The sequence below is a fragment of the Chelon labrosus genome (genome assembly GCF_963514085.1).
Source record: "Chelon labrosus genome assembly, chromosome: 21".
Classification (NCBI taxonomy): domain Eukaryota; kingdom Metazoa; phylum Chordata; class Actinopteri; order Mugiliformes; family Mugilidae; genus Chelon; species Chelon labrosus.
Genome location: NC_140354.1, coordinates 1,162,601 through 1,182,032, shown reverse-complemented (window position 1 = coordinate 1,182,032; position 19,432 = coordinate 1,162,601). Strand labels below are relative to the sequence as shown.

Below are 19,432 nucleotides of genomic sequence, written 5' to 3'. Positions count from 1 at the left end.
AATCTAGACATCTTCCGCAAGGCATCTCCTTTATATATTTTACACATTATTGGCTAGTGCCATAAATAAGTGCAAGGCGTTTCCATAAAAGTTAGAAGTTATCTTTATATTGCTTTGATGTTTGCCTAACTCCCTTTTCTGACTTTTAGATATTCCTCTCTCTTTATTATAAAACGAAATGTTTTTTAAGACTAATACGTACCTTTCTGTGGTTATGTTTATGAAAAAACATCCTTTCTGTCCAGGTATGAGGTAATGCTGTTCTGCTGGCTACAGCCAGAGTTGAGACCCACCAGCGAGGAAGTACACCTTCTGGTTACATACCTGTGTGCCAAATGCTCCAGTGAAGCTGAGGAAGACTTTGAGCAACGTTGGAATGCCTTAAGACCAAACTTGCTTGGGAGCACCTCCCACACAGCAACATCCACAGCCCTAGTCCTGACCCCTACACCCACCTCAGTTGACATCCCCAGTGCAGACAAAACTCAGGCAGTGGAGCTGGCCTCCTCTGCCTCTTCCTCATTCCCTCTACTGGAGCACTTTTCTGATAGCTTCCACTCTGAGACAGGAGACGACCTACTGACTGTCACAGAGACTAGCCATGGTCTCAACTTTGAGTACAAATGGGAGCAGGCTCGAGCTGAGCAGCCCTATTGCTCGTCCTCCACCAGTGGGCCACTGGGCCATGGGAACCCACACTACCAGGATATCTACTACTCAAGCAAAAGACCCACATCAGGAGGTTGTAAGAATGACAGCCTGACCTCAAGCATGTCCCCATCCTATTATGAATGCGAACATCCCGGTGTGGTCCCGGTTTTGAGTGCCCATAGCCCCTCAGTCAACAGTGAGTACTACATTCGCATAGAGGAACCAGTAGATTGTAACATTAACCTGGATGACAGCATTATGGACTATAGCCCAGGACTGGAAGCCAGCAACAGCAGATTGTCTTCTGAGAGTCGAACTGTTTCATCCAAGACACAGCTTAGTGCATACTGGTCAACTGCTGACAACACCAAATCCACTGATTCAAGTCCTACCGTCAAATTAACCATGGAGCCACTGCTAAGGCATGTATCCAATACCAGCCCTCTAAACTTAGGCCACTCCCACAATGGCTTTTCATCTAATCGTGATGACTGTGAACAGTCAGCAGCATTCAAAACACGCTGCGTGCCCTGTGTATCTGAACTGGAAACGTCAACAGAGTCCCAATCAAACCATGTCCATCCAGAGGGGCGGTTAGAAAACCATCGCAGTTTGTCACAAGCAGTCAGCAGCCCCAGCCTAGGTTTCTGCGATCCCTACCTTGAAGCGAACACAGGCCTTAGCGTGGCTAATGAAAGTTGTCATAATATGGTAGGTTCCCTTAGAAAAACACTACCAATTGTTAACCACGTTTGCATTGATGTAGGAACAGACAATGGTCTGCTAATGGGTCACCGGAGAAGTGGAGAAACTGAGGATGAACTTTTTGAGGGAGAGGCCACTAACTGGATCTCCAACCATTCAGCAAACAACAACAGCCTGAGCTTTGACAGTAGGCAGACAGGCAGTGGAAATGACAGCTATCTGGATCTTCAGTATATTGCTGATTCAAATGCAATAGAACTATGGTCTTTAACCAAAGCCACTACCAGGACCTTCCATAGCTTCGGGCCTTGTGGCACTTTGGAGGGAGGAGGAGACTCTTGTTGTAATGCTGCTAGCAAGCCCACAGCAGTAGGCTCATATATTCAATTATGCCACAAAGAAAGAGAAGAAGCTGCCACTCAAGTGAAAAAGAACATAACTGCAGATAATACGCAACCTATTGATTGTCTCACCAGTTCAAATATGAATATGAAGGGTTTAAAAATGAAACAAAAATATGAGATGCAAACATTTCTTAATGGAGACAAAATGTTTTCTGAGAGGACACCCGAAGGAAGCTATGTAAAGTCCCCGTCCTCTTTAAAGGAGCCTCAGAGTGGTCAAGCAGGAGACTCGGCAGATAAGCAGAGAAATAATATCTGGGACTATGCAGGGACATCAGAGAACAGCCAAACTTTAGACAGTGGAGTGGGGATTAGAGTCTCCAGAAATTGCCTGGTTGGACTTGGTGACTACAGTGAGGATGACGACGATGATGATGATGATGACATCACAGATATTACATCAGGGATCTTTGCTGACTGCAACCTTGACTATGCCGACGCAGAGGAGGAAGTCCTCAGCCCACTGAAGAATCCAGGAGGAACTCCTGACTCTGTAGACACCTTTAATCTGTTATCATCAATATCAAGCTCTTGTGACCAGGCCTTCAGCCCTGATTCTTTCAATACACCCATTCTGCCCAAGTCCCTGGACAGTGGCTATGACACAGAGAACAATGGATCTCCAGAGTTTATCTTCAAAGAGCTTGGAGATCCTTTGGGTGGTGAGATGAGCCCCAGGCTGGGTGGTGAAGCTGGACTTATTCTGCAGGTGGGTTTAGGACAAGGGGTATACACTTCCACAAACACCTCAGAGCTGCAGTTAAAGAGCCTGACTGATAAGAACCCGTACAGGGACTCAGCCTATTTCTCTGACTATGATGCTGAAAATGAGATTAGTCCTCAAGAGGAAGGCAGAAAGTTCTTTGTAGGTCCAGGGGATTGTTACTTTCCTGCTGAGAAATTGAGATCTATAGGAGATGAGGATTCTGCTGGAAAGCAATTCAACAACAGGGAACTTTTATCAAATCAGAGACACATCAAACGTTGTGTTCTGGTGACATCAGAGCCTGACACGAGTTCACCCGATTCTTTTCCCACCCCTGGGTTGTCCTTATTGTCACCATTTCCTCCACAGATGGGTGGTTGCCTGACCAAAGAGTCTGCTCCTGCAGATAATGATCTGGGGTTGGAGACAGAGCACTCAGGAGATGAACCTTCCTCAGAGTTCTCCATCGGGTCAGAACCGTCTTCCACTGTCCATGAGGCCTCAGCAAACCACGAAGAGGGGAGAAGGAGAGAAGAAGACTGCTCCTCTATCCAGTCACTGCATTCAGACTCTACCTTAACAAACCACACAGCTGAGCCCCGCAAAGAAAACGAAAATGGTGATGGATCCACAGAGGAGGAAGAGCTGCCTGAATTTAGTAATGTCCAGGAGACAGAGGACAGAAAGGAGAGTGTGGGAATAAATGAAGAAGATTTTGAGGACATAGATGCAGAAGAATGTGACTCACAGGACAGTTCATGTGAAGACTCCAATGGCCCTCTTGACCTGTCCACTTCTTCATCATTGTTAGAACTTTGCGGAGAAGATGTAAGAGCTCCGCTGGAGGAAGCAGAGGATGAAGATGACTCTGATGACAGCGAGTCTGATGAAGAGTTGAGGACCTACAACATCCAAGATGAAGACAGTGAGGAGAGTGAGGATGATTTCACCACAGTACCAGTGGTGGTAAGTGACTGCAGCAGGGCTAGACACCTCCGCAGCCTCCTGAAGATGCCCACCCTGCTTACTCAGTCCTTCTGTGACGAGTTGGAGAGGAAGAAAAAAGCTGTGTCCTTTTTCGACGATGTTACAGTGTTTCTTTTTGACCAGGTATGGCATGTTATTAGATCAAGTTACTTGACATGTAGTAGTAAGTTGTGCAGTGTGGACTGTCACTAACAATTAAATTGTGGTTTATGATTTCCAGGAGAGCCCAACTGGAGAGCTGGCTGACTATGCCTTCTCCACAGGAATAGAGCCCACTGGACAGGATTCTTCAGAGGAAAAGACCTCTGACCACCAGCCCTTACCTGACCCTAATCTTGAAGGCCAGTCTTGTGAAACACACTGCGTTGCTGAAGAAACAGACAGAAACAACTCAAATGAAGGTGAGAACGTAAAATACTACAAGAAGAAGTCCAACTGATACAACGGATTTATCCTGGCTTAATCGTCAGTTTTTTCTACATGTGTGCATGCAGGTGGGAGTTATGCATGGAAAGATGACCCGTCTTTTGAGCCCTGTTCATCCTCACCTGTCACCACACCAATGCCTGCGTCCTCTCCCACAACCATATCCAACAGTCCTGAGGTTCCTAAACCGGCCGCTGTAGCACTGAACCGTTTTATGGTCTCAAGATTCTCCATCACACATGTTTCCGACTCAAACATAGGCTCAGCAACAGGTCTGTATAAACTATTTGACTGTCCATTAATTCAAATTTGTTTAGGTATCCTGATAGTTTAGCTATACTAATCTGTCTATTGTATTGAATCTAAAGATTATGATTAAAGAAGGCAATTGGAAGTAATGATTTGTTTGGGCATTTTTCCATGGATTATGGTTAGGGTTAGGGCTAGTGTCTCTGAGTGACATTTCCATAATGTGAGATATGAAACTTTAAAAGTTATAGTATTTTCAGACATACAGCCAAGTAACTATTTGGCACTAAAAACAGATCTTTGTGTCACTTGGTATCAACTGAATCGGTTTGATTAGGCTCTGTTGTACATTTTTAGTTGTATTTCCTTATTTCTTTAAACATATTTACTCTCACTTGTGTTCAACAGGGAACAGTGGAGATAGTCCGAAAGATTGAGCGCTCTGCCACTGGGACCAGAAGACGTTCTTCTCAACACAGAAAAGCATTATATACATTATATATGTTTTACAGAGTTTTTATTTTTATCAGCATTTGGGGCATCTGACCCTGGTGACCCTTTATGAGACAGTGCCTCACATTGTAGTGAAACACCCTGAATAATTTGCACATTGCTCTTTTATCTCACAAAGAAAGAGCAATATCTGCTGGATTGGCAACCTGATTGTGACGACCTAGAAAGTGGAAAGTCAAATCATGTTGTTTATAGTAATAGAAATCTTATATATATATATATATATATATTATATATATATATGAAATGACAAGCTTCATAGCTGACAACCTTTGCCCATCTGCTTACCATTGACCTGGTATTTTCCACCAACTTTAGACTGTTAAAGTTCTCATTGTTGGAATTGTATGAAAACAGTGCTCAATGATCGTTGCATAAGATGCTGTTAACTATTACCAAACAAACATTTTATTCTATTTAACGGTCATGGCTGGTGGATGGCGTTCATAGTTGAAGGTGCTTAATTTGTCTTTTCATCAACGTCATATACAAATCATCCTGATTGTGGGACTCCAGTGTGCTTAGATAAGACAGGAGAAAGTGGTGTTGACAGTTGCTAATTTCACCACATCTCACTGTGCTTAATGAAAACATACACTGTATACCTGCTGTTACCATATCTAGCTGAAGCACTTTGTAAAGTCTCTTTGCTCTTCATTACCCCAGAAGGAAATGGCTGTGTGAACAGTGAACACGTGATATTCCCAGTTTGTGTCCACAGTGCCACATATAGGTTCACTTTATTTTGTGTCATATTCCCACTTCATCAGTGATATAATGACAAAGGGATGGAGAGGTGTTCTAACTCAGTTCAATGGAGTCAGTGTCAACTTGGCAATCATAAATGTCGAATGTCACTTATCATCTTTATGTATAGTTTATATGTACTGTCAACTGTGTCATAAATTAAACATCTTTTACATTTGTGCTGGATGTCCAGGTTGGAGGTACACAAAAAAAAAACATTAAAAATAAGACATACTGTATAAATCTTATATCAACACGTAGCAGGTAGCTTGACTTGAATTACTACTAATGTATTGACAACTCCCTTGCCCTCTCTATCCTTCTGTAGCCCCGAGTGCCAATTCTGTATGCTTTCACCATGCCTTTTAAGTTCTTGTAAGTTTAAGACAACGAAACATTGCTAGTATTTTTGTACAAGCATTCAAAAAGATGATTTGCCAAAGAGATATTACAAAGCCCATTGGCTTAAGTGTCTGACGCCTTTGGAGAAGGTGAGGTGGGTTGTTCTATGCACTAGTAGTAACACCATTGCTGAATCTTATTTGTCCCTCACTCATGGCTGTTGTACTATCCTAAACAAATAAATCCAAATACTTTTTTCCCTTCTCGACTCTGTGATACATTTCTGCACCAGTGTCAAGAGATGCTCAGATTTCTGCAACAAACAAAACATGAAAATATACGACGTTACACATAAAAAACACAATGTCTGTGCCAATTTGGTTTTATTTTGGACAAGATGATTAATATGGATTTTTCTGTACAGTACAGATATACAAACAGTGATAAAGGTGAGAAATGGAGAAAATGATAGCTATATAAAAGTAAAAAATACATTTGAAACTTGATGCCCAAATGAGCTGTGTAACATAAGCATGATCATTTCTCTCAGCAGGAAGGACTCATCCATTAAAAAAATGACTTTTCTTATGGTGTAACTGTTGATTCAATGCAGTCAAAAAGGCATTTTTGCTCATTCACACAACCATACACATGTTTTGCTTTTAGATCACGCAGTTTCACCCCATCATCCCTACATATTATACTGTAGATATTGTCTCTGTTCTAAGATCTTGTCTCAGATGACTGTACTTTATAATACTGAGGATGAATGATCAAAGCTATGATAATACTGTACCTTATATGATAAACTACCACTCCCTCAAAGCTAACTATTAAAAAAAAAAAAAAAAAGACTAATTGCGTTGTGTTTTATCTCCTGGCTATCTGGCAGCTTAGATATTACTGAAATCCAAAGATAAGGAAAGACTACCAATTCAAAAATATTCTTAGATTATGTCACGGCCCAAGCTCACTCAAGCAAAAAAAGAAAAAAGAAAAAAAGCAATAAAAACAAAAGGGTGAAATAATCCCATTGACATTTTCTGGAATAAAAAAATACAATTAAAACTGTGACGCATGTTCCCTCAAACCAGTTTCAGAATGACAAGGACAATGTCATGAGCATATGTTTAAATTAAAAAAAAAAAATGGAAAGAAGAAAAAGAAGAAGGCACAGTTCCCACATTGAAAATCTGAATATATCACAACTAGTAAATATATAGTTCTATATCAATTAAACAGAAGCAGAATTATAGTTTACTCACCAGCTGTCCAGTTCTAGCTAGAGTACCTGTGGCAGTATTCAATCTACAAGTCTGTCTTCAGCTCACATTACAGTTATGCAGGGAAAACTGTTCCGACCATCTTATGTTGACACTCAGGTCTAACTTAAACAACTAATGCAGTGGGCGCCTTCACTGCTCATTAATGTAAATAATCTTTAATGAAATTTACAGTGTATAGTGCTGATTATAGTGTTGAAGAAAAACGCAATTCCATCAGAGAAGTGCAGATAAATAATAATGAGATGCAATCACTAAACATCTTAACCATACCTTATCCACTACTGCTGTGGTTTAAGTAACTTATAAAATCTATTGTGCTTGAAAATTCAGGCTGACAAATTAAATGGTGATGGAAGCCTCTGCAAATGATTAATGGGAAATTTCCCCAATCACATTTTTGGGGCCTCGTGTGATAACATAATACAATTGAAATATTACAATGATGGCCATTTTTTTCTCCCCCCATGACTGGAAAAAGGGGACAGCAGGCCATTAGTAGAAGATGGGTGCAGATCGGTCATCAGAGAAGGTAGGCCGGAGGTAGACCTCCAGGGCGCGGTCACTGTGGGGAGAGGAGGGGCAAGACAAGAGACACGTATAGTTAGCTCGAGCATAGCACAGGATTTGGAGACACACACAGTCAGTTAAGTAACCACACCCAAAGAAATCAGCTTTCCTAAAGTTTCTCAAAGTAAGTTGAGGTATTGTAAGTTTTAGCAAGCATGTGGTGAGAAAACCCAAGTAAAGTAAGAGGAAAAAAATAAGCTTATTTCAGACATGCATGCAGGGTTAGTGTCTTTTCTGTGTGATATTTTACAGAAGGAAAAAAACAACAACAACCCAAGGACTGTTGGATTGACAGGACCAAATCCTGCCACATCCAAAGAGGCCAAAGGATAGAAAGGACCAGTGTTTCCCATCATCCTACTGCAGCCAGACAGCCAATGACAACAACAGAGAGAACCAGGCAGTAATAGAGAGAAAAAGAAAAATGATTGGTTGGTTGAAAGGCAATGGAGACTGGTGACTTACGGAGGTCCTGTTCCCTCAGAACCGGGACAATTCTGGACCCAAACTGGAAGGTAAAGAGAACCTTTGGGTTTGAATGGCTCATCTCTCAGTTCATGCATGGGTCACATTTTGTAAGGACACCGGTTAGTCTGATGCAAGACGAACATACGGTATAATAATAAGTACTGAAATGAAGGATGCATAATAGAAGTACACACTTCATGCTCAACATGCCACATCGTATACACTACTGTATGTTCACTTACAAAAAATAAGATTGTCTTAGGAAAAACTAATTTCATTGTACGGTTTGTCTGCACAAATGTGTGCATTATGGTTTCTTTAACCCAAATACAGCTCAGAGTCAAGCAAAAAGCATATGTAAAATACAATCAAAACAGATAAGCAGGCCAGCAGAGTTCAGATACTCACAATAGGCATACTGTGCACAGCACCATCTCACACACTGACACTTTTCACAATGACAGAGCAGCGCAGATGCTATGTGTGCTGGGGGAGTTGTAAGGATGAAGCTATATTATTGGACACAGCTGTGGCTTGAAATGATTCACACAAGGGTGGCTGATTTGAACAAAAATGAATTATTTAAAGGGGGGGAAATAAAAACTAGCTTGTAGCCGTAGCTTTAATACATATAGAACAAAAAAAGTTCAACAAAACTGAAAATGCCATTATCACCGACAGAACAGATTTCTCTTCAGACCAAAGTGTTTATTAATATATAGAGATATGTTTTATTTAGAATGCCTTTGTAAAAATCACCATACATTCAAGGTCAATTTTTAGTATCACATTTTTGGTATCCCTCCACAGCATGCATAAGATACACAACTAATCAGTAGTTTTTCATCGTTTCTGGAAATATGTTTTCATTTTTTTTTTTTTACAAAGACAATATTTTTTTTTTTTTTAAAAGAAAAGACCAAAACTCCATATCCACTCAAGGGAATACAATAATAAATAACACTGAAAGCTGCAAAAGCCGTGGTTGTCATTTAACCTAAAACTAATTCACAGTTGTTATTGTGGATACTCGACAAAAGACCATCGACTCCTCCAAAGTCACTGTGCCTCCATGGGCAAAAAAACAAAGAAAGAAAAAAAAGACCGAACTGAAAGATATTGGAGTGAGCCATTTTCTTTTTTTTCTTTTAGCTGGCAATTCCTGTGGAAAATTCAGCCGAAAATTCAAGATATTGGAGTTTAATTGAAATTTTTATCAGAATGGGTTTTTGCAATGACCATAATACAGTGCAGATTGGTGGATTGATGGCAACAATATAATAATATATATGTAGACACTGTATATTCGTGAAGTTTAATTTGAAAAATTGCTTCATTGAACATAAAGTATGTGTTCAATAGAAAATAAGCAAAGTAAGGCAAATATGACACACCTTGTGGACGGAAACTCAAGTCTAGCACTGACACAAGGAAGCACAGCAGGACCTACAGGATCTCTCGGAACAGAAACATAGTAATCTGCTGCACAGCTTTTTGAGCCTGTGTGTTGGGTGGGAACTCAATGATACTGGCCCCACGTGTGCTTAAAAAGGCCATTTAGTCAGTGGTTTTAGTACGACATTGAAGTCTTTTGGCACTTGTACAGTATATGAACATGTCCTTTAGTTTGACAAAATGACACAACTATATACATGCATGAAAGACAGGCAGTAGCAAAGGCAGTCTCTTGAGAGATCAGTCCATGATGGTGGACTATGATCAGAGCTAGAGTATTCAGAGTCCATATCGCTGCATGCCGAGCAGGTAGGCCCCGCTCTGGCTCTCTCGCTCAACGCAATCCTCCACCCACCAACCGCTACTGTCCACACCGACACCACCAGCAGCAGCACCCAGGATGGACGGAAGAAGGAAACGAGGGACCCGGGGAGGAAGAGAGGACAGAAAGGAGGGATGAAACTGGCCTCTTCCATTCGGAGAAGGGGTATGTGTGGAGGCAGAGGAGAAGAGGTGGAGATAATTGGACAGTAGGGAGGTTAAGAGGAGGAAAAGATGGGGAGGAAGAGGCCCCTGTGCTATCCGGAGCTGTCTGTTTCTGTCTGTATGTCTGTTCTCACACAGTCGAAATCAATTTGCCATCAGGACTGTCACTGTGGAACAAAGAGAGAAGGAAGCTTGCCAGGTCGGACACACTCAGAGAGAAATGGAGAAAGACAAGACAGGCACAAGGAGGCAGTGTAGAGTTTAGGAGAAGTGCAGGTGGGGTCGGGAAATCTGCTTCGCCCCCACCTGCAGCGACAACTCCAAACACACGTGCTGTATTCAGGAAGATTGGACTTCCAATTCCCTCATCAACACCTATATGCAGATATGTTTGCTGACTGGAAACTATTGCACATATGAAGCTACCAGTCACTAAAAGGTAGACAAAACCAATATTCTATAGTTGATGAGAAAATCATTAAGTCATCTCCTAAGCCGGAGGGATGTAATTAGACTAATTAGATTAGCCTGTTGGGGTGACTACACCCTGTTAGGACAGTGTTGTCACAAAATATTGACACAAAAAATAACACATTTAGAGCAGACAGGAGTATGTAAAACAGCTTGACACAGGTGCCCAAAGCCCCAGCAAGCAGGGATAACTGAGATGAGGTCAGCATGATTTCTACTGTACTGCACCAAACACCAGTACAAATGCACATACATTCAAGAACTCGTATCACTCTCACACACACAGCCTCACACACAAACAGAAACATTTATATTCATACAGTCCACGTGTACCCTGGTTGGACAGAGACAGGCAGAGCATAATTCCTAACCTTAACCTTATTGACTTGGGTGAGTCAGCGAGGACTTCATAGGATTACGCTTAAGATATACTGAGCCAAGAGCACTCTGAAAATAAACTGAGACACTGATCCTGCTAGAATGTATTCATTAGTTTTATAAAGAGAAGTAAGAAACAGCCAAGAGGAAAGGATCATGAAGAGAGAAAAGAAAACACTTTGCATATATCTGACAAGGTGGAGATTTTAAAATCTGATCTACTGCTTGAGCTTAAATATGCTCCTCATTAACATCTCTGATGGAGCGTTTTGAATGTCTAAAATCACTTGAAGTTTGGACTATTGGTTTTAAACGTAATATGGTGAGAGGGGAAAAACTACAACAATAATCAGACATGAAAATACACTGCCTGGCCAAAAAAAAAAAAAAAAGGTCACACATTCTAATATTTCGTTGGACCACCTTTAACTTTGATTACAGCATGCATTCGCTGTGGCATTGTTTCAATAAGCTTCTGCAGTGTCACCAGATTTATTTCCATCCAGTGTTGCATTCATTTTTCACCAAGATCTTGTATTGATGATGGGAGAGTCTGACCACTGTGCAAAGCCTTCTCCAGCACAAAGATTCTCAGTGGGGTTAAGGTCTGGACTCTGCGGTGGCTAATCCATGTGTGAAAATGATGTCTCATGCTCCCTGAACCACTCTTTCACAATTTGAGCCCCATGAATCCTGGCATTGTCATCTTGGAATATGCCCGTGAACATCAGGGAAGAAAAAATCCATTGATGGAATAACCTGGTCATTCAGTATATTCAGGTAGTCAGCTGACCTCATTCTTTGGGCACATAATGTTGCTGAACCTAGACCTGAGCAACTGCAGCAACCCCAGATCATAGCACTGCCCCCACAGGCTTGTACAGTAGGCACTAGGCATGATGGGTGCATCACTTCATCTGCCTCTCTTCTTACCCTGATGCCCCCATCACTCTGGAACAGGGTAAATCTGGACTCATCAGACCACATGACCTTCTTCCATTGCTCCAGAGTCCAATCTTTATGTTCCCGAGCAAACTGAAGCCTTTTTTTCCCAGTTAGCCTCACTGATTAGTGATTTTCTTAAGGCTACACAGCTGTTCAGTTCCCTTGAACAGCTGAGTTCCCTTCACATTGTAAGTGTGGAAATGCTCTTACTTTCACTATTAAACATAGCCCTGGGTTCTACTGTTGTTTTTCTTCGATTTGATTTCATCAAATGTCACGATCAATCAGGATTTTTTTCTGACCTCATTTCTTCCTCAAAGACAATGGTTCTCCACTATCCTTCCAGTTTTTAATAATGCGTTGGACAGTTCTTAACGCAATTTGAATAGTTTCTACAATCTCCTTAGATGTTTTCTCTGCTTGATGCATGCCAATGATTTGACCCTTCTCAAACAGACTAACATCTTTTCCATGACCTACTCATTACATCAGTTGGGGTTAAATAACTTGTTGTCAGCTGAAAGATAATCACCCGTGCAGTAATTATCCAACAGGAGTCTTGTACCTATTCGCTTAGTTAATCCAGGTGGCGACTTTTTTTTTGGCCAGGCGCTGTATATTGTTAGTTTCAGCCTAATACCTCATTCTGGATAATAATGGGTGACTGTACTTAGACACCGGGTTTCTGAGGAAATTCATTTACCAACACAAATATATGCTCATAGAAACAAAGCAAAAGACTTGCATCTGTCACAGGAACATAAAGTCACAGAATAAAAATAACATTTCCTACGTGTACTGCACTATGTGGCAGTTTCGTGAAAAATCAAGCACTATTTGGGATCCTTACTGACTAGAGTATAAAAAAATCATCGTCATAAAAATCATAAAAACTTCCTTCCAGTTTTGTGTATGTTAAGCTGCGCTGTAGCATGTAGCAATCCAGGTGAAATTCTAAACTGAGAGTCTGGGTTTCCATCCACAATTACTCAAGCTAAATTCTTCACATGGCAGTGGCAGTCATACATTCAATCATTACTCAGTAGGCAGGTAGGAAAAGCACTTACCTTGTGGCAAAGCGGCCATCATAATCCTCAATAGCAGGCTGAAAAAATAAAATAAAGAACATGTATTATTTTACAGTCCTTTACCTAGTATTGAAGTGTGTGCTACATTTAAATGCAAACACTAGGGGGCAGCAGAATCTGAGCAAAAAAATGAGTTTCTGCAGATTTACTTGTATCCAATTATGCAACATGAGATTAAATCAGATGGTGGCTGCAAATTAAGCACCCAAGAGTAACAAGTTCATTGCATGCTATACTACCTGTGTGCCAAAGCCTGCCATGCTGTAGGGACGTGGTCGGGTCTGTGCTAGACTCTGTGCCAGGAGTCGGGCGGTCAGGCCGTAGTCAGGTGTAGGCAGTGATGCATCACTCTCCAACAAGTTCCCTGTGCTGCTACTTTTCCCATGGTGCAGGCTGGAATGGTAAAAATGTAAATATCCTGAGCCTGATTCGTTTGGCCTTATTATGTTGACGTACCATTTACAAAAAAGTGCCACTTACTTCACTTTGAGCTTCTCACTGTCACTGTCAGGCAGCACACGTGTGTAGGAGAATGGGAACCAGCCACGCCTGAGAAAAAGTACAAACCTTGTTAACTGTACACTTTCAATGTACCTAAATACGGGACAAATATTTACCCAGGCTCACAGTATGGATTCAGGCAAGACTGAATAAATGAATATATTACTTACATTTTGTTTTTTTCATTCTCCCCATAGTGCCAGCCATCACGGGCTTCAGGCACTAGCAGAGTTATAACGTCTCCCTCTGAGAAACTGAGCAGGGTGCTGTTGTCACCTGCGGCGTGGGAGAAGATGGCCTGGACACGGGCGCGTCCGTTCTTTTCCAGTCCTGCCGCCATGGAACTGGACCTGGGCAGGGTCCGTGTCTCTCCTGTGGACATTTTCAGGCAGTGCTTAACATTACCAGTGTCACAAAATGCTCTGAACTGTGGTGCTGGTTAAAGGTGAAACTCACATTTTTAGGCTCAGTAGCCAGAGAGGTGCTCCAAATTTAGCAACTCCTTCCACAGCATATTAATAAACAATCACAAACTCTGCCACATTTACTGATATTACAGATAATAGTAGAGTTGAGATAACTGTGAGACCTATAATTGGAAGTCATAGCAGTATTTTTCACAAATCTAAGTTTCTGCTGCGTGTCCTTGCTCCTTTGTTGGGACACTGATGAGCTGTTAATGGTCAGCACAGTCATTTATTATTATCATTACTGCATTTGTTTGTGCAATGTTAAAGTGCTCCTCAATTCAGGGTTCTTGTTATTTCAGAATTTGAACTAATCCTCAGTTCAGAGCTTGCAAATCTATTTAAGTAAACAGATGGGAGTTTTCAATGCTGGATTTAAAATTTGATTTTCTTGCTGCAGTGCTACCGTTTCACTGAGGCCTAGAGGTGTTCAGATATCTTACCCACTGGGTTTTTATTCTTGGCAGGGGCAGGCCTGCGGACAGGGAGGGTGTTGGAGTACACATCGCTGACCTGCCTCTGGGGCGGGGCCTGGGAAGGGCCCTGTGCCTGGGTTTGAGGGGATGAAGGCCTGATCTGGGACACGGACATTGTCCCCCCATCTGTCCAGTATTCCTCTCCGTGAACTCCTGTTGTCCCATTGACCATAGACATACCATCAGGACCCATCAGTCTCTGTAACAAGAACAAGCAGACACTGGGATTCAGTAAGCACAATAAACTTATTTTATATATATATATATATATATATATAACGTCATTAAATATGTGGATTTAGCTGAAGTGATGCTGTGTTAGTTTTAACATATTGTATTTTTTTTCAGCCATTCATTTGCTAAACTCACCGCTGGGTGTCCGAGGCCGCTACCCATAAAAACGGCCAACTCTGGGGGCACAGGTAGAGGCTGGGCCCCGGGGATGGGGTCTGAGATGACCAGGTTGGATTTGGAGGTGTGCAGGGGACTTGAGCCCCCTAGAGCAGAGCCCATCTGCTGGGCCAGGAGCATGGCCCTCTCGGGGAGCTTGTTGGGGTCGGAGCAGGCTTGTTGCCACACTGGGATCTTCTGGGTGAGAAGGTCTTTACCCTAAAAGAAAGAAAATGGAGAAACAAACAAACAAAAAAAGAATAAACGCATAAACCGTGTCAGTATTGAAGCAATTCTTACCTTCATGACATGTTGCACAGCAGAGTAAAAATTTGATCATGAACAACTCCTCCTCCCTCCAAAGTCCCACCCGCTTCCCCCTGCCTGATCTTTGATGCTCCCCTCCTCCCCTGACGCATGCAGACTTTTATAACAAATATATGAGATTTGAATACTGATGAGTTTTAACACCTGGTGGATTTCTTTTACATTTTAGTGTGCTATATGCTTAGTAGGAACATTTTAAGATTACAAAAGAAAAGTGTAAAAATGTCAGAAAGGTAAGAATTACTTTAAGAGAAGAGGTATTGATGTATCTGCAATGTGACCAGAGAAAAAAGCTCAGCTGAGCATTTACTTAGATAAACCTTCAGTTTTGTATATATATTCAGTTCTCAAAAATATTTCCCCATTGTACACCCCTGACCATGGCCCTTTACACAGCTATGATAATGTGCTGCGTGGGTGAGGCAGACTTACATACAACCAAGCTGCCCACTGCAGCATCTCACAGCCTGTGGACACGGCTGTTCTTTCTACTACCAAATTTCAGTTTTATTCATTTCCAGAGTTACAGAAACGGATACCGTTTACACACGTGTTTCATACTTTTGTATGCATACATTTGTAATGCTCATAATCTCTTTTTCTGTCTCTCATGCACATGCAGATACACTGTGCACATAGAAACACACACTTGGATCCCTCTGGGAAAGGATTCCATAGTTTGCTGAAGGTGAACTCATCCCACACACACCCCCATCCCGATTAATGACTTCACTCCGTGGTGAAAAAAAGAAGCACACACACACGTTCTTCTTCAACCACATCTTCAGGCTGGCAGTTCACGCCCCCACAAGTAATCCCAGGAGACTGACATACTCCATTACCCAAGGATTTGATATTCTTGAGGAGGATAAACAGATAAATTGACTAAATCTGGTTTAAGAATTCCTCTTTAAAAGGTTCTACTGTTGTTAGCAATATTGGTCACAACTCTTCAACTGTTTGTCCTTTTTGGCTTTCATAAATTGAAGAAAAGCAAAGCACACACACACACAACAAAAGAGCAGACGCTACAGTAAGTTACAATGATGGATTACAGCTTCATACATGCCTGACAGCTGGGCATTCTCTAGAGCCTTAATGAATTTTTAAAATGAAAAGGCCCACAGGAACAGTCAAAGCTGATGTGACTTAGAACTGTAAATCTCCCTAGTTTGCTCCTCTTGCTGAGCAATTGTCTACAGCAGGTGAGCTTAAAATAACACTGATCTTAAGAATCGGGAGAAGTTAGCAAAGAGAAATGGTTTACTGGTGATTCTAAATTGGCTGTATGTGTACATGGAAGTGTGAAAGGTTGTTTGTCTGTGGCAGCCAAGTGATAGACTAGTCCTGCCGTGACTACAGGATAAGCTGTAATAGGTAATGGATAGAAGGAGAAGTTCTACAAATTGACTTAACAAGCTCTGCACAAACTTATTTTAATGCAATGCACAATAAAATGTGCATCTGATCTGGGTGAAAGATTAAAAGTGACATCTTTTTATCATGATGATTTGAAAGTGTCCAATTCCATGCATCTGACTACTGGAATAAACTACAATGCACTATGAACTTAGAAACACTCACTCAACTCAGAGGCTTTATTTCTACTTTCACTAATAATTAATATTAGTAGATAAGCTATTTGTGAGAGTGTGTTTGATTTGAAAGTGAATGAACTTTATTATCAGATTTGGGTCTCAGAGTGGTGAAAACAGGCTACTCTAAGCTCTATGAATATTACTACAAACAAATACTTACACATGATCAAGACAGAACTTAATTAAAAAAAAACAAAAAAAAACAATGTGACCCTTACCTTGCCATGGTAGGCACTGCTGTTCTTGGCCACAGCACACTGGCGGTCAACCAGGAAGCAGTACCTACGACGTTCTTCAGACAAAGCTGTCTTATATCCCTCAGCGATGAAGGTGTCTAGCTCGGTCTGCTTACTGCTGATGGTCTCCACAAACTGAATGAGAACACACAATGACACACAGTTAATTATAATTTACCTCTTTGGTTGAGCATAGAATGTACAGACTTGTCCCAAAAAAATCCACATGCAGGAGTTTGTGACACAAGTCAGGTGGCCAGAACATTTTATTTTGAAAGGCCTTCCTATTGCTGTTAGAATTAAAGGACAGTGAGAAAAAAAAATAAGTTTGAGATGTCAGTGTACTGCAGATGCTTCTAAACTAAAGAACTTAAGAAAAAAGTTCCCTTCAATAACACCTTGCTTCACATTCCCACAAATACACACATTCATCAGCACAGCACAGCACAGTCTTGTACTGTCGATGACTGCACAGCCCCACTGGAGTGATTAGGGGTTGCGTGCACCTTGGCAGTAATAGCTGTGTAAGGGGAGAACCTTACTCAGTAACTTTCCCTGGGAAGATTTTCCCTGCAGAGTGTATCGAGGCAAATCAATTATGACTGCAGGTCCTGCGGTGTAGAGGAGGAATTGCTCATAATAACCCGCTAATCCATTTTACATCCAGGACAATAACAAATAATATGTGTGTTAATGCCTTTATAAGAGTAAGTGATGTCAATATGAATCTAGTGCTGTCAGATAGTCTTAGAATGATCTCTCTAAAATTGGGAAATGCCAACGGCAACCATAAATACACACAAGGGCCAGTAATAGTGGTGAGAAGCTATGGGGAGTCTGGCTTTGAAGAGGAAATCACATTTATGTGTTTTTGTGTATATGGTTATACATCGAACAAGCATAACGTTATGACCACCTTCCTAATATTGTGTAGGTCTCCCTTGTGCTTCCAAAACAGTTGTGACTCATCGAAGAACGGACATGGGCCTTCTGAGGGTGTCCTGTGGTGTTTAGCAACAGAATGTTGTTAGTGGGGGCCTTTGGGATCTATTGTTTGAGGGGAGGGGCCTCTGTGGTTCATCCCACAGATACTTGATCAATTTGGGATCATGGGGAATTGGAGGCCAGGTCAACACCTTGTGCCGTTCTTCATGTTTTTTGAGTCGTTCCTAGACCATTTTTGTGTGTGTGCCTGTGTCAGGCTGCATCCTGCTGGGGATGGCTGCTGCCATCAAGGAGTGTCATGGCCAGGTCCAAAAGCCAGTACATAGCATTGTCTCAAGATGGTTAATGTTATTCACTTCATCTGTCAGTGGTCATAATGTTATGCCTGATTGGTGTACATGTCAGGTTAGTGTGAACTAAAAGTAGGCTGACTGAGTCCAGCTTCATGGCTTTAATACTGTAACATCTGGCGAGAAATACTGACCTAGAAGAGGAAGTTATATTTACTTGCATTGATTTGATCTCCTCCCAGGGGTACTGGAAGGACTTAAGTTACCAAGTGTATGCCATATTTGTTATGACAAACATCAAGTATTACCCTTCACATGTGACTCCAAAACCAGCTACAAAAGTCTGGAGGACGTTTGTGAATGATGTGATACCGTCATTTGAGTCTCAGTGACACACCAAAGAAAACTGACACATCCCTCTTTTCTGTTTGTGCTGCAGCGTGATTCATAGTTCCTCAAATGAAGTGCTCTCGAAGCATTAGAGAAAAATTTGGAGGGTTTTCCATTGTAGTCCCCTAAGACTGATAAAGTTTATAAAGCTGGTGTTCCCCCCTGCAGCCAAATATAAGCTCCTGTGGCGCCACCACACAGCAGAGGTATTTCATTTAGTAACCACCAGAGCACACTACTTCCCCACTGCCAACAGCCTAGAGGTCAGTTCATTGGAATTTCAAGTGTGGAAGGATATTTAAAGAAGCTACATGGCACTGAACATAAACATTTTGAAGAAGGGCCTTTTGCGTTAGCACTGGAAGAATTCCAACTTCCATTATACAATTGCTGAGCCAAATTGTCAAGTCAAGCAAGGGGAAGATGGAAGAAGGTTACACATTCGTTTTTCTCCTGATGGGACTTAATATTCTCTTCCTCCCTTTCACTTTAATTTCAAAATAAGTGCTGTTTCAATCAAATGCTATTTTGCTTTATCAAACACGAAGTGTTCAATTAAAGCCCTGCCCATCCCCTCAACAAGGCAGGTTGTGAAGGGGGTAGAAAAATCATGCCATTGTACATATTCCACTCGAGCTGCCACGCTGCAATCTCCCCCTTTTTCTCTATCTTTTTCTTCCTTGTGGATAAAAAACAGTTCGAGATTTTGTCTTGGTATGAGTCATACTCTATACTGCAGAGACAATAATGAGAGGAGTGAGAAAGAAGAGAATATGCCATGGTGAAGACGTCTGGCAGACACAATCGTTTGTGAATGGGTCTCGGTTAGATCAAGGAAGCCACATAATGACCATTTAAAAGTGCCTGTCCCCTTTTTCTTTTTTTCTGTCACTCTGACCATTTTAGTTTCTTGAAGACTCTGCTAGCCTCGGTACAAC

General features: G+C 41.6%; 2 protein-coding genes across 6 annotated transcripts in view; one reads left to right on the top strand and one right to left on the bottom strand.

Moving 5' to 3' along the window:
* aatka (apoptosis-associated tyrosine kinase a) overlaps positions 1–4,806 on the top strand; it is a gene marked incomplete at its 5' end in the record, with an annotated part of 30,581 nt that extends 25,775 nt beyond the window's left edge. The window contains 3 exons of the mRNA XM_084569998.1: positions 246–3,576; positions 3,674–3,854; positions 3,948–4,806. Of these exons, the coding sequence (XP_084426124.1) occupies positions 246–3,576; positions 3,674–3,854; positions 3,948–4,213 (3,778 nt within the window). The 3' untranslated portion in view covers positions 4,214–4,806. The remainder of the gene's footprint in view (positions 1–245; positions 3,577–3,673; positions 3,855–3,947) is intronic.
* Positions 4,807–4,996: 190 nt separating this feature from the next.
* The window catches only part of LOC311507116 (BAR/IMD domain-containing adapter protein 2-like), a 54,886-nt gene continuing 40,450 nt past the window's right edge, over positions 4,997–19,432 (bottom strand). The window contains exons 7-15 of one of the 5 annotated variants that reach the window (XM_084571334.1): positions 16,852–17,004; positions 14,688–14,927; positions 14,286–14,517; positions 13,546–13,747; positions 13,355–13,423; positions 13,114–13,267; positions 12,854–12,891; positions 8,049–8,091; positions 4,997–7,578 (exon numbers count right to left, since the gene is read on the bottom strand). In XM_084571334.1, the coding sequence (XP_084427460.1) occupies positions 8,064–8,091; positions 12,854–12,891; positions 13,114–13,267; positions 13,355–13,423; positions 13,546–13,747; positions 14,286–14,517; positions 14,688–14,927; positions 16,852–17,004 (1,116 nt within the window). In that variant the 3' untranslated portion in view covers positions 4,997–7,578; positions 8,049–8,063. The other 4 variants (XM_084571332.1, XM_084571330.1, XM_084571331.1 and 1 more) reach the window with 4 other exon arrangements.